The 14137-nt window shown below is 51.1% G+C and overlaps 1 protein-coding gene across 1 annotated transcript in view; it reads right to left on the bottom strand.

The window, feature by feature from the left end:
* Nucleotides 1–356: 356 nt before the first annotated feature.
* LOC147700905 (killer cell lectin-like receptor subfamily B member 1B allele A) overlaps nucleotides 357–14137 on the bottom strand; it is a 426874-nt gene continuing 413093 nt past the window's right edge. Inside the window, exon 6 of the mRNA XM_086929268.1 lies at nucleotides 357–492. Within this exon, the coding sequence (XP_086785394.1) occupies nucleotides 357–492 (136 nt within the window). The remainder of the gene's footprint in view (nucleotides 493–14137) is intronic.

Genomic DNA, 14137 nt, shown 5'->3' with positions numbered 1-14137 from the left:
TAACTACCTGTACACACTAATACCACCTGAACTAGAGCTTGCTCAGAAGCTTCAGAAACTATGCTATACACATCACTCATTCTATACAGTTCATTGACTGCACCCTAAGCTCTTTACCAGCTACCCTCTCACACTCCCTCATGGCCTCATTGCGCATTGTATCATAAAAGATATAGAAAATTAGCTTTTTATAGAGTGATTAATCAAATACAATTTCAGCTTTATTTACGTGCACCCATCATTTTCAGGGTGTTTCACATTGTTCCGGAGGCTACACATTGTTTCTAGTATTTTTCTCCCACTAGGTTATCCACACACTCTCCTGCTAGGCTTTCCTTTGTGCTTTTACTCCAGCTTTACTCCCTGGAGCTGCAGCTCTCCACTTCTTTCTGGCAGATCCAGTAAAAATCATTAATGCATCGTGAGGATACTATGGCGCCTCTGTTCACCACTCCACACTGGTCTCCATCAGCAAAACCTCTGACAAGGATCCTGTAGAAACAGGGGGGGCATTAATGTGTGACAGCAGCTGCCAACAATAATAAGACAGACTTGTGTTACAAAACATCGTGTTTACAGAGTTAAAATGTAAGCATTGCTGCAGTGAATAATGTGCATAACAAACTGGCTTCCACCAGAGTGTGTCACAAGATATCTAAACATGAGCATGTGTTACTAAACTGAGAGCACAGTACCCCATTGAAAAAATCCAAATTGAGATCTGAAGTCCTTCCTTCTGGCTGAACTAGTTATAAATTGAACTGCAGTAATGAAAAGATAACACTATCCGCTATTCATGGTAACAACGCTGTCTCTTCTAGTACTGCCTCTTTTAGGTGCCCTGCAAATAAAGGTGCTACAAGGTTAGGGGTTTTGAAGGACCTTTGCTGTGCAATGTAGTTATTGTATACAGCAAAAAGTGTTTCAATGCTCACAAACCAATTTATACACTTGTAAAATTGGGAAATAAAAACACAAACCAGAAATACTATGTTCACAGTGCTTCACCAGTTAATAAAAAGACAAATGTAGGTACATTAGGTATAACAAACATAATCAAGGTTTACTGCTTGCTTTTGCTCAGTAGTCTCATTGTGACACCAGCAGCTTTTGCTGGAGTTAAAGTAAATGGATTATTCTACCTTAATGTGGTATTATTGCATCATAGGTATGGTAATGCCATTTCATACATAACGGTTTCCTGCTTTAGCGTAAATGTGGTTCTTGATTAAATATATATGATGGTGGGTTTACAGCAGAACTTCCTCGGATATTAGACACAATGAGGAAACTACTCTGTGACATCCTAAACCTGACTTTGGGGTATGTAGTATAGAGTATTAAAGTAGATTACATAGAGGCTAAAACTGCTCTGTGAAAAAGCCCATCAAATGTTTCCCTACATATGGGATAAACAATGTGATATTTTTGTATCTTTTTAAGAGGCTATCTGGCCTTTCGTTGTATTCTTTGCATTTTAGCACAAGTTTCTCACAAGCTTTTGTGGGTCGAGGTCCAAAATTGCAAATGGGCCCCTCTTCTGTTTCTCATCCAAAGACCCTTAAGAAAAAAGTACTACTGTTCATTTTTAGGCAAACTGGGTATGTATTATTTGTGACAACTAGCCAACTAATGACAGCTTTCACTAGGTTCTGGGAATGGCTCAAAAGGCTGTCCAAAAATGCATATTTCCAAATGGCCAGAAACAGTATGGCTCAATCTTGGCACACACGACCCAACAGTTTCTTACATTGCTTTCAGTGGGTCACTGGGCGACACAAGCCGTAAAAAAGCTGATTTTGGCACATGGGAATCAAGTTTTTTTTAACGTTGTGTACCACGTGCAGTTTCACATCACAAATTGTGCCAAACGAGAAAGGAAGGAATCAATCATCCATACACAGCATGAGACACAGCTCCGGCCAGCGCTTGAGACATTCTTCTTTGCTTGAGACATTCTTCTTTCCACTGATCGACTGACAGTGGCCTATGTAAGGATGATCGATGGTTCTTTACTCATTTTCCACAACTGATGAAGTGAAACCACTCGAGGTTACCAAAGGACGATACATTTATGCAGGCCTCATTGGGCAGATTCCAGACTACAGACACACAATTAGTGGTCAGCTTTATAATGAGGCAACCACAAGCGTGTTGAAACGTCTTAAGAGCCCGACACATCTGATATACCCTGGACACCACGTCCGATCACCTTTTAAGAAACCTAGTACAATCTTCTGACAGTGTATGGTTCTTTCCCTAGCTGCTTGCCAAACCACATACAAGTCAGGTCTATGTTTCCTTCAAAGATTACTACACGTCTCTGTTTGTGGAAATGTATGCCACAGTCTACTGGCGTCTCCTCTGTATATTTTCTGTCCTGATGATGACTATTCTCTAAATAACTGTGTATTTGGGTTGAAACATCGAAAACTACTACAGTGGACCGTTTTTAAATTGATCTAGGATTTCCATACTCTAATTGGGAGTGTTGGTTTAACGTAAAAAAAAAACATGGGTTTTTTCATTTAAATGTACAAAGGCACCCAATTCAAACTCCTCATGCACACATATAAAGCCTCACACAGCACTGGTCCAGCCTACCTCTGCATCCTCAACGACTTTCACCAGCCTAACAGACACTTATGTTCAGCCTCACTCTCACTTCCACACATCCCCAACATCCAAGTTCAAGTTCAAGTTCAAGAATTTATATAGCGCGCTACTCACCCAGAGGGTCTCAGGCGCTTGGGGGGGGGGGGGGGGTTCATTATTTATCAAATAGCCAGGTTTTCTGAAGAAGATGTGGTTCTGTGTAAGGCGGAGGTGAGTGGGGAGTGAGTTCCAGGTCCTGGCCGCCAAGTAGGAGAAGGATCTACCTCCCATGGTGATTGGGTTCCAGGAGCTGAGGTTGTTAGAGGGCGGTTTAGGTTCTGAGGGGGGTGGAGAGGATTGTTTGTTGGAACTGTTTTCGAAGCTGTTATGTATGTCGGCAATTTTGTTGTAGAGGAAGGAGGATAACGAATCGCAGAGATCTTGGGAGGGAGTGATGTCGTTTGAGGCTGCGGTGGGGTTGGTGAATTCTTTGACGATGTTGAATAGCTCCTTGCTGTTATGGGCGTTGTTGTCGAGTCGATTCTTGAATGCTGATTTCTTGGTGGATCGAATCAGCTGGTGGTGTTTGCGGGAGCCTGCCTTGAAGGTGGTCATGTTGTCGGTGGTTGGGTTTTTTCTCCTTGTTTTCTCGGGATTACGGCATAGCTTTTTGGATTTCTTAAGGTCATCGTTGAACCAAGGGCCTTTTTGCTGTCTTGTTTGGTGTGATGGTTTTTCAAGGGAGCTAATTCGTCAGCGCTGTGAGTGATCCATTGTTTGAATTTGATGGCAGATTGGTTTGGGTCCGATGAGAGGGCGGGTGGGTTTTGGTTGAGCAATGTGAGGAGTTAGTCGGTGGTGATTTTGTTCCATTTTCTTCGGGGAATAGGTTGTGGGGGGTTGTGGGTCAAGGTGGTTTTGTAGCTGAAGTGAACACAACTGTAATCCGTCCAATGGAGAGCTGTGGTGCGGTCGAAGGAGATGTGTTTGCTGGAGGTGAATATTGGGTCGTGCGTATGTCCGGCTACATGGGTGGGGGTGTCAACAAGTTGTTTGAGGCCGAGATTGGCCAGGTTGTCAAGAAGGGTGGTGGTTTTGCTGTCGTTTTTCTTTTCCAGGTGGAAGTTGAGGTCTCCTAGTATAGTGTAGTTCTCGGAGGCGAGGGCATGTGGACTGATGAAGTCAGTGATGTATTCGCTGAATTGTTTGCGGGTTCCTGGAGGCCTGTAAATGAGGGTGCCTCTGAGTGTGGTCCTAGGGTTGGTGTGGATTTGGAAGTGGAGGTGTTCGGCGGTTGTAAGGTTGTCGTCGGAGCTGGTTGTGATTTTGATGGTGTTCTTATGGGCGATGGCGATGCCTCCTCCTGTTTGGACGGTGCAGTCTTTTCGGATGATCTTGTAATTGTCCGGGATGGCTATGGCGATGTCGGGTGTTGATGATGCGTTCATCCATGTTTCAGTAAGGAAGGCGACGTCCGGTGATGTAGTGTCGAGTAGATCCCAGAGTTCGGTGGCGTGTCTGTGGACCGAGCGAATGCTCAGCAGGATGCACTTCAGGTGGTTAGAGTCAGAGCTGTGTTTGGGGTTAGTGGATGTGGTATGGGTCTTGATGCTGGTAAATTTGCAGGAGTGGCAGGCGAAGGGACCGTGGGTACGTCCCGGGGCAGCTTCATAGCATTGAGGTGTGTGTCCGGGGTTAAGGGCTAGGAGGGTGGCGGCGTCATACGTTGTGCAGGAGGAGTGCGGTTTGCGGGGACCAGGGGGTCTGGCGCTGGGCGCGGTCCAGTCGCGGACGGGCGTAGACGGGCTTACCTTTGGCGCGCATGGGACGCGACCGCTGCGCGTGAACCCTGCGCGCAAAGGCATCTGTCATATATGGATAGTGGAGGGGGAGGGGCGAGGGAGGATCAGCTGGGAGGCGGGGCGGGCTGTGGAGGACGGGCTCTGAGGCACCACAACAAAACCAGAAGGACGGTCACTCAGGCCCTCGTCAGCAGTAGACTGGACAACGGAAACGCACTCTACGCATGAGCCCCGGCCAAACTCCTGAAACGGCTCCAAAGGATCCAGAACGCCCCCCGGACCCCTGATCCTTGACATCTCTCACCGCTGCCACATCACACCCCTCTTGAGAGACCTACACTGGCTCCCCATCAACAAGAGGATAACCTTCAAACTCCTCACCCACGCACACAAGGCCGGACCACTGTACCTCAACAGCAGACTCCGCCTCTACACCCCCACCCGCTAGCTCCGCTCCACAGACCGCACCCTCATCACCCTACCCCGCATCCAAAGAGTGACCGTCGGTGGCAGAGCATTCTCCCACCTCGCCGCCAATACATTCAACACCCTCTCCATCCAGACCGAAGACCTTCTAACCTTCAGGAGACTTCTCAAGACATGGCTCTTCGCACAGTACCAGCTTCCCCCCCCAGCGCCTTGAGACCCTCACTGATATGTAGTGCACGTTTATAAATGCTATGATTGATTGATTGATTGATTGATTGATTGATTGATTGAAAACCATGGGACAGCCTCCCTCAACACATCAGAGCCTCTTCCTCACTTCTTGAGTACCGCAAGAAACTGAAGACCTGGCTTTCCTAATGACTCTGAGAGGACACTCACCTACACACCTGCTCAAGGGCCTTGATAACCTCTTAGGTGATTAGTAAACTATACAAATAGACTAAGTATGGGCAAAATTTGCGAATTCGCGGTCCGCGAAGTCGCACAAAATTGCAAAAAAATCCGCGAATTTGCAGATTTTCCCGCAAAATCGCGGATTTGTTTGCGATTTGCACTGGAGTACTTTCTACTGGCTAATCCAGTAAGTGCTCCCTCTTTGGTAAATGTATAGTGCTTTTACTACACTGCAGCTGCGTAAAGGGCCAGAAGATGTGTCTCCAGTGATCATGTGTGCCTGTAACAAACACGCAGTTTGTTACAGGCACACGTGGTCACTGAAGACACATCTTCTGGCCCTTTATGCCGCTGCAGTGTAGTAAAAGGCTACAATACTCCTTGTCACCAGGCACAGCTGTTCTTGTCCTGGGATTCGCTCGTACAAGGCATTATTTTCTGATGAGTTAGGCTGAGCTGTTCGACTGAACTTGGACTACAATTCCCAGAATGCACTGATTCTATAAATGTAAGCCCAGGACTAGCAGCAAGGTGACTTCCGGGTAACCCTACAAGCAGGGCCCTTATCTCATATCCCAATGCTCCCACATTGTAATTGTATTGCATTATATTGTATTGTAATTGCATTTATATAGCACTTACTACCCCTGACGAGGCGTCAAAGTGCTTTTTCGGAAAGTAGCACGATACTCCAGAACCCTTAAAGGATTAGTGTTGAATTAGTATAGTAAAATATTAAATTAATTTGAGTGGTGGATAGTTTAGTTATTTGGACTCAGAAGGATAGCGGAAAGATAGAAGAGGTAAAAAAGGTTTCCATTTATATAGCGCTTGTTTCCCCTGATGGGGTGTTGAAGCACTTTTTTGGCGAGTGGCACACTACTCCGAAACCCATAAAGGATTAGTGTTGAATTAGTATAGTGAAATATGAAAGTATTTTGAGTGGTGGATATTAGTCAGTTATTTGGATTGAGAAGGGTAGGGGAGGGAGAGGGGGAAAGGTTTGCATTTATATAGAGCTTGTTACCACTCATGTAGTAATGAAGCACATGTCCCTATGCCTCGAGGAAGTAGCTGTTGCATTGTAGTACTTGTAGTCACGATTTTCTGATGGGCTACACAGTACAAAACCTCTTGAAGTATGCAATGCTAGTAAAAGTGGGAAGTGTGAAGGCAGTGTCGTGAACAGACTTGTTCAAAGTTGAATTCCCCTGGTCACTAGTGTAAAAGGCACAATACTGTTCCGTGCCATAGTGCACAGATAGGGCTTGGCTGCATAAACTATTCGTGCAAAGAACTTGGAAACCAAAGAGCTCTGACATCCTGCTCTGGTAGCACACGCCTTTAGGTTCCTTTGAAGTGAACCACTAGCCCAGCTCGATATACTGCCCCCTCCCCCCCCTCCCCCCCCCCCCTTGAATAAGGTCTTATTTCCACGGCGACCACAGCTCAGGGCACAGACTACTGATGGCTGGTCCGGATGGATGACTAGAATCTACCACATAGCAAGGGCGGTTAGGCGTCCAGTGAGGGGGAGTCTACGAAAGAGAGGGAGAGAAAGAGAGAAAGAGAGAGAGAGAGAGAGAGAGAGAGAGAGAGAGAAAGAGAGAACAAGAGAAAGAGAGAGAGAGAGAGAGAGAGAAGGGAAAAAGAGAGAGAGAGAACGAGAGAAAGAGAGAAAAAGGGAGGGAGAGAGAGAAAGAAAGAAAGAAAGAAAAAAAGAAAGAAAGAAAGAAAGAAAGAAAGAAAGAAAGAAAGAAAGAAAGAAAGAAAGAAAGAGAAAGAAAGAAAGAAGAAAGAAAAAAAGAAAGAAAGAAAAGAAAGAAGAAAGAAAGAAAAAAAGAAAGAAAGAAAGAAAGAAAGAAGAAAGAAAGAAAAAAGAAAGAAAGAAAGAAAGAAAGAAGAAAGAAAGAAAGAAAGAAAGAAAGAAAGAAGAAAGAAAGAAAGAAAAAAAGAAAGAAAGAAAGAAAGAAAGAAAGAAAGAAAGAAAGAAAGAAAGAAAGAAAGAAAGAAAGGAAAGAAAGAAAGGAAAGAAAGAAAGAAAGAAAGAAAGAAAGAAAGAAAGAAAGAAAGAAGAAAGAAAGAAAGAAAAAAAGAAAGAAAGAAAGAAAGAAAGAAAGAAAGAAAGAAAGAAAAAAAGAAAGAAAGAAAGAAAGAAAAAAAGAAAGAAAGAAAGAAAGAAAGAAGAAAGAAAGAAAGAAAGAAAGAAAGAAAGAAAGAAAGAAAGAGATAGTTGGCGATCTGTTAAACATTTGTTCGGTGTCACGCTAGCACATAAACTCGTTTCATCTTTCACCATCCATCCCGGTTATCACAAAGCTCAATTATTCGCTTAACATCAACATGTGAAGGCCTTGTTATACATTAAATATATCGATATACTGAGTAGCAGAAATGCTGCTTTCTTGTAGGACTGCTGCACTTGAGGATCCAATGGCAAAGGAGATGTAACATGCTCGAATTATATCAAAAGCCCTCCCTTCTGCCCAGGGGGAGATGTTGTGCACTCTCCTGGCTTTTTGTTCATTCTGCATTCGTTTTCACCATTTAAGAGCCCGGTTTGAACCACAAACTCCAAAGCAAGAGGCCTGTGTGTTTTATTTCCGTGTAAAGGCGCCCGGGGCTGGCAGTGTTAAGCTTTTATATGTAGCGGGTGCATGCCGCCGTCAGTGCTTCACGCCGCTTTGATATTATCTGATGGTGTGCGCCACTTTTTTCAACTGGTGTAGGAGTTGAGGAGCTGTAATGGGATTATGACGGGCGGAGAGCGCGGGCTTTTAAACGAAAACTCTGGTGACTTCCTTTTCAGAACACAGCTGATCGGGGTGCATGTGTCTCGGAGTCCTACTTGTGCGTCCTGGTGTTAATTGGCAGTCCAGCCGAGCTGCCACGGCTGCCTTCCTGTAAGGTAGCATTGTTTGCTTTTTTGCAGCAATGCTACCCATTGCAGTTTTCGTTTTCGAGCTCCCTCCTCCTGTTTTTCTCTGGGTATTTTTTTATCTTCTGCTTTTTTAAATGCCTGATCAACGAGCGGAAGCTTGCGCCTCCCTCCAACTGGTTCCTATGGTATGGTTAAAATTACGGCGATACCACAGGAATGCCCGACCCTGTGCAGTCCAGGTGTAGAATAACTCAAAGGGGCAGGAAGGTGTAAATTACCGCCACCAAACCCAGCATTGTGTATGTCTGTGGTTCCCAAACTGTGCGCCGCGGCGCCCCGGTGCGCCGTAATGAGGTGTCAGGGGCGCCGCGCACACTAGGGTGACCAACAGTCCGTAAATTCCATGGGCATTTTATCTGTAATTTTGGCCATCACAGGGAGCAGCGCTGCTCCCCTGCGAGAGGCCTCACCCCCGCTGATGGAGCTGCCTGGCACTCCTCCAGGAGCACAAGAGCAGCCCCTCCCCCCCATTGTCATTCAGTATGCCGCTGATTGCCACTTACTGAATGACAATCAGGGGCGTAACACAGGCCCACGCAGCACCCGCGTTGCGGGGGGGGGGGGGCCCTCACGCTCCAGGGGCCCCATTAGCAGAGCCAGCAAGTACTACAGATTCAACAGGACGGTATATTTGGTATTGTGTTGCGATTAACTGGTAAAGTACGTCGTTTGTTGCACCAGCACCGCGCCCTTGCCTCGTCAGATTGCCGGGCCGCGGGGGAAGCAGAGTCGCAGACTAGTCTTCCCCCGGGGTCATTCGTGCAGGGATAGGCCAGGTAGGGGAAGGGGAGGAGTTAGGGGGTGGGTATTTAGGCGCAGGGGAGGAAGGAAACTTCCTCTTCCTGCCCCTGGCACCATCGGGAGGGAGCTAAAAAGAAGGTTAGTTTAGGGCTGTGTTTTTCACTAGTTTAGCGTAGTTTGCAGGTTTCTGGGTCAGGCCGATCGGCGTCGGGGGCTGTTTCATGGCAGCCGATACAGCTTTATTCTGCCAGTAGCGTGGCATTTGGCAAGATGTCGGGGGTGTGGTCTGAAGAGGTCCGGGAGGCCTTGTTACTGCTAGCGAAGGCCGGGCGGGAGGACCTGCTGCAGCCGGGGGGTCATAGGTCAGGCGTGGGTGGGGGCCACCAGGGGCAAACGCGCTGCCTCGGCCGGGGTTAAGGCTGCAGTGGTGGGCTGCCAGGAAGACTAGCCTGACGCTGCAGGCCATGATGGCGTTCGGAGGGGGGCGGAGCGCCCAAGGAACCGGCGAGGGGCGGGTAACGCAGGAGCCTGCCCCGCGGGCCTACCCTCCGATCGAGTTCTTGCCTGGGGCCTCGGGGCGGCCGTGAGGGCCGCGCCCCCATGCTTCCGCCCCAAGGGCCTCTGCAGGTGCCGGCCGGCGCTGTGCAGGGGGAGGGGCAGGCAGACGGCATTTCTGGGCCTGCCCTAGAGCTAGAGGGAGCCCCGGGTGGGGATGGGGCCCCAGGGCTTGCCGGGCAGTCGGCTCTCACTGCTCCTGGGGATGGCTTGTCTGGGGACATCACGAGGGACGCAGGAGGGCTGGAGGAGGAGGCCCCCATCGACCTGTCTACCAGCTCTAGGGCTGGCACCCCTGCCCCAGCAAGGCAGGTGGCGGCGGGGGACCTGGGGGGCCGGGGTGGGCTGCCCGCCCTGGTTCCCATGGGGGGACCTGGTTGGGTTCCTAGTTTCCCGCAGATGGGTTTCTTCCCCCCGGGGGCTGAATTTTTTGGCTACTGCCCGTCCCCTCCCCCACCCCAGATCTGGGGCGCCACTTCCTGGGAAGACAGGGCCCGGGGTGAGAGGATCCTGCAGCAGATTCAGGAGGTCAGGTGGGCCGAGGAGACCAGTGCCAGGGTGGGTGCGGGTTGGGGCCATGAGGTGGAGGGCCCTCCCACCTGACCTCTGAGCAGGAAAGGGAAGCGGAGAGGGAGGAAGAGTAAGGAGGGTCAGGGCGAGGAAGGCAGTGCAGGACTACCCCCCCAGGGCGAGTATGGCAGGAGTAGGGACGGCCAGGACGGCTTTGAGGCCCGATGGTGCTAGGGCCCACTCAGGTTGGAGCGACCTGAGGGGTCGGAGGGGATCCAAGCCGGCGGCTGTCGGCAGAGCCCGGGGGTGCCTGGCGGGGCGCAAGACGGCTCCAAGACGCAGGACGGAAGCAGTAGGGCAGTCCGCAGCGGCTGTCCCTCCACCGAGAGCTCGGGCTCCTGGAGCGCGTGTGGATGCTGGAGTGCGTGGGCGGGGAGGTGTGCAGAAAGGTGTAAAGCGAGCAGTGAAGGAGGTGGACAATTTGTGTGTGGATCTGGAACCGGTGCTTGAGTTGGAATATGGTGCGGAGAGTGATGAGCTGGAGGACGGGGAGGTGCGGGATGACTTGGAAGGCTTAGGGGGCGCTGCGGACAACAGCGATCTTGGTGTCTTGCAGGACAAGGCGGCGACGAAGACCAGGGCCGGGACGGCAGCAGTCCAGGTTACGGAGTCCAGAGGACGGCCCCGGGAGCAGAGCACGGCACTCACAGGTGAGGGAGCCTGGTGGGCGGCCTGGAAGACGTTCCCCGGGGGGGGGGAGGGGCGGAAGAGGACTTGCAGGTCGGGTGGGAGTGGGTGATGGTTCGGTGCGGGAGGCCGAGAAGCCATCGGGCGGTCCACTCGAGGATGGTAAGAAGGTGGATGGTAAGTCGGTGACGATGGGGGTGCAGACGGACAAGGGGGATGGTAAAGAGGAGAAGGGAGTGAAGGTTCCTAAGAAGCTACCATATATGGGGCTGGCGATGCCTTTGGGGTCACATCTTTCGGAGAAGCTCAAGGATCGGATCTGGAAACATGAGTTTGTGGATGTCTTTAAGTTGCTACACAGGGAGGTGCAGGCTAAGGAGGGGTCAAAGGAGGAAAAGTGGGAGCTGACGAGGCGCCCTAGGGTGCCGGTGACAATGGAGAACTGGACGTCGGCGTTCTTGATCTATGGCAGTGTTTATTGCCAGAAGTATTTGGATAGGGCGATCGTGCTTTTCAAATACATGGATATCATCCGCAAGGCACAGATGCAGTTCGGGGATTTTGCCTGGCTAAGCTATGATGAGGAGTTTCGAGCTAGGGTTAGCGCGAATCCCGAGACGAGTTGGGGGGAGGTGGATCAGGAACCCTGGGTTCAGTGGATGGCGTCTTCACACTCCACTGCGTCCACACACACGGCCAGTCGTCTACCGGTGGTGTATCGGTCTTTTCCACCGCGTCCCGCCCAAGGCGGGGCGGGGGGTGGAACAGTGCCCAGCACCATTGTCTCAGGGCAGTAGTCCAAGCCGGGGGGTTATTCCACGGGGGCCTGTTGGAGCTACAATAAGGGGTATTGTTCCCGGTATCCCTGTAAATTCAAACACGAGTGCTCGAAGTGCGGCAGGAAGCATGCCCTTACGCAGTGCCTCACGCTCACCACACCCTCGGAGCAATGGAGGAACGCCAGAGGGTGGGGCCACCCTGGACCGAAGGGTGCCTACACTGGTTAGGGTGGAGGCGATGGCCCCGTAGCTCTCGTGCTAGGAGGCTGCGGCGCGGCTTTTCTGGGGTTTCACTGAGGGCTTTAGGGTGGGCTACCAGGGTCCTAGGGAGCGCCGTTGGGCCGAGAATTTGAGATCTGCCAAAGAATTGCCGGGTGTAGTGTCTGCTAAGTTGATGAAGGAGGTGGAGGAAGGAAGGGTGGCTGGCCCGTTTACTGACTGGCCGTTGCAGGACCTGATCATATCCCCATTGGGGGTGGTGCCGAAGAAGGAGGAGGGGGAGTTCAGGATGATTCACCATCTGTCATGGCCGGAGGGCCAGTCAGTGAGCGATTTTATTGCAGTGGAAGATTCTAGATTGCTCTACGCGTCGGTGGACGATGCGATCCGCCTGGTGAGGGTGTGTGGGACGGGAGCGGAATTGGCGAAGTGTGACATCAAGTCTGCTTTCCGTTTACTGCCTATTCACCCGGTGGATTTTCCACTCTTGGGCATGCAGTTTGGGGGGGCCATCTACGTGGACAAGGTTTTGCCCATGGGGTGCGCCATCTCCTGCGCTCTGTTCGAGCTGTTCAGCACTTTTCTGCAGTGGGTCATGGTGCGTGTTAGTGGGTGTCGTGAAGTCACCCACTACTTGGATGATTTCCTCTTCCAGGGGAGGTCGGATACCGTGGATTGCGGCAGGGCCCTGTTGCGATTCCAGGAGATGGCCTTTCAGTTTGGGGTGACTCTGGCCCCCGAGAAGACGGCTGGTCCCAGCTGTTGCCTCAACTTCCTGGGGATCGAACTGGACTCAGTGCAGTGGCTGGCGCGCCTTCCTGCGGCCAAAGTGACAGAGATCCTGGCATGTCTGGAATGGGCTGTGGGGGAACGGCGGATTCCTTTGCGGGCAGTGCAGAAACTTCTGGGTTTCCTTAACTTTGCGTGTAGAGTAGTGCGGGCAGGGCGGACGTTCTGCAGGTGGCTCGGCATGGCCATGTCGGGGGCAGTGCTTCCACATCACAGGGTCAGGATTTCCATGGGAGTGAGGACGGACTTGAGGACGTGGATTACTTTCTTGCAGGACTTCAACGGTGTGTCTTTGGAATTTGACGAGGAGAGGGCGGTCTGGCAATGCCAAATTTATTCTGACGCGGCTGGGTCAGCAGGGTTTGGTGTCTTCTGGGATGGCAGGTGGTGTGCGGAGAGCTGGCCGGCCTCCTGGATCAAACAGGGCAGGAGCATTGCCTTCTTGGAGTTCTTCCCTTTGCTGGTGGCGCTGGTGGTGTGGGGGGAGGAATTTCGAAACAGATCTGTGCTTTTCCACGTAGACAATATGACGGTGGTGGAGCTGGTGAATCATCAGAGGACGAGGGACCTGAGAGTGTTGCGGCTGTTGCGGAGGTTCATGTTGGCGTGTCTGCGGTTGAATGTGGTGTTTCGGGCTAAGCATGTCCCTGGGGGCGAATAATGACATTGCGGATGCTTTGTCTCGTTCGCAGTGGCAGCGGTTTCGACACCTGGCATCGGGAGCGGATACATGCAAGACCGAGCTGCCGGCCGGCATCTGGGCCTCAGGGGAGTGAGGATGATTAGACTGGTGGAGGGTTTGCTGGCTGTGACCATGAGGAGGACTTATCGTTTGGCATGGTCTGAATTTAGTGCTTTCATGGGCTGGACGGTGACTGGCGTTATGGGTGTGGAGTCGGATGTGGAACAAGGGCTGAGAGGTTATGTGTTGGATTGCATGGATCGGGGTTTGACTGCGGCTACGATATCTGGTAAATTGGCGGGGATATCTTTCTACTGTGTTTTGTTCCTGGGCTTTGACCCAACCAAGGATGTGATACTGAGCAGAATGTTGCGGGGCAGGGAGCGAGGGAGTGGGGGGGTAGGCTGAGGGAGGCGGTGACGTTTGAGTTGTTGGTCCGGCTGGTTGGGGTGTTGCCGGAATGTTGTTATGACCTGGTTGAGGTGGGTCTTTTTCGCTTGTGTATGGTGTGGATGTTTTTCAGGGCATTTCGGGTGTCTGAGCTTTTGGGTACGAGGAGAGGGGCTGGCAGGTTGTTTGAGGAGGTGCAAGTGGATGGGGGCGCTTGGGTAATTGGCTGCGGTGCTCCAAGACTGATCAGTTGGGCAGGGGCAAGTGGGTGCGGTTGAATGAGACAGGCGGGGCGGTTTGCCCAGTGTTGGAATGGCGAACTTTCCTGGGGACGGGGAGTGTGCGTTGTGGGGAGATTTTTTGGTCATGCATCTGGCGCAAGAGTGACGGCGGGCCAGTTGTTGGATGTTTTGCGCAAGGCTTTGAGGTGGTTGGGCATAGATGAGGCTGGTTTTGGGACCCACTCTTTCCGGATTGGGGCTGCGACAGCGGCAGCCAGGTTGGGTTGGTCCTGGGATAGGATTAGGAGACTTGGGCGATGGAAGTCGCGCTGTTGTGAGAGGTATGTGAGGAAGTAGGTTGGTCCCAGGCAGGATGTTGGTTG

Source organism: Lissotriton vulgaris, chromosome 7 (genome assembly GCF_964263255.1).
Source record: "Lissotriton vulgaris chromosome 7, aLisVul1.2, whole genome shotgun sequence".
NCBI lineage: Eukaryota > Metazoa > Chordata > Amphibia > Caudata > Salamandridae > Lissotriton > Lissotriton vulgaris.
This window is presented reverse-complemented; position numbering and strand designations above follow the sequence as displayed.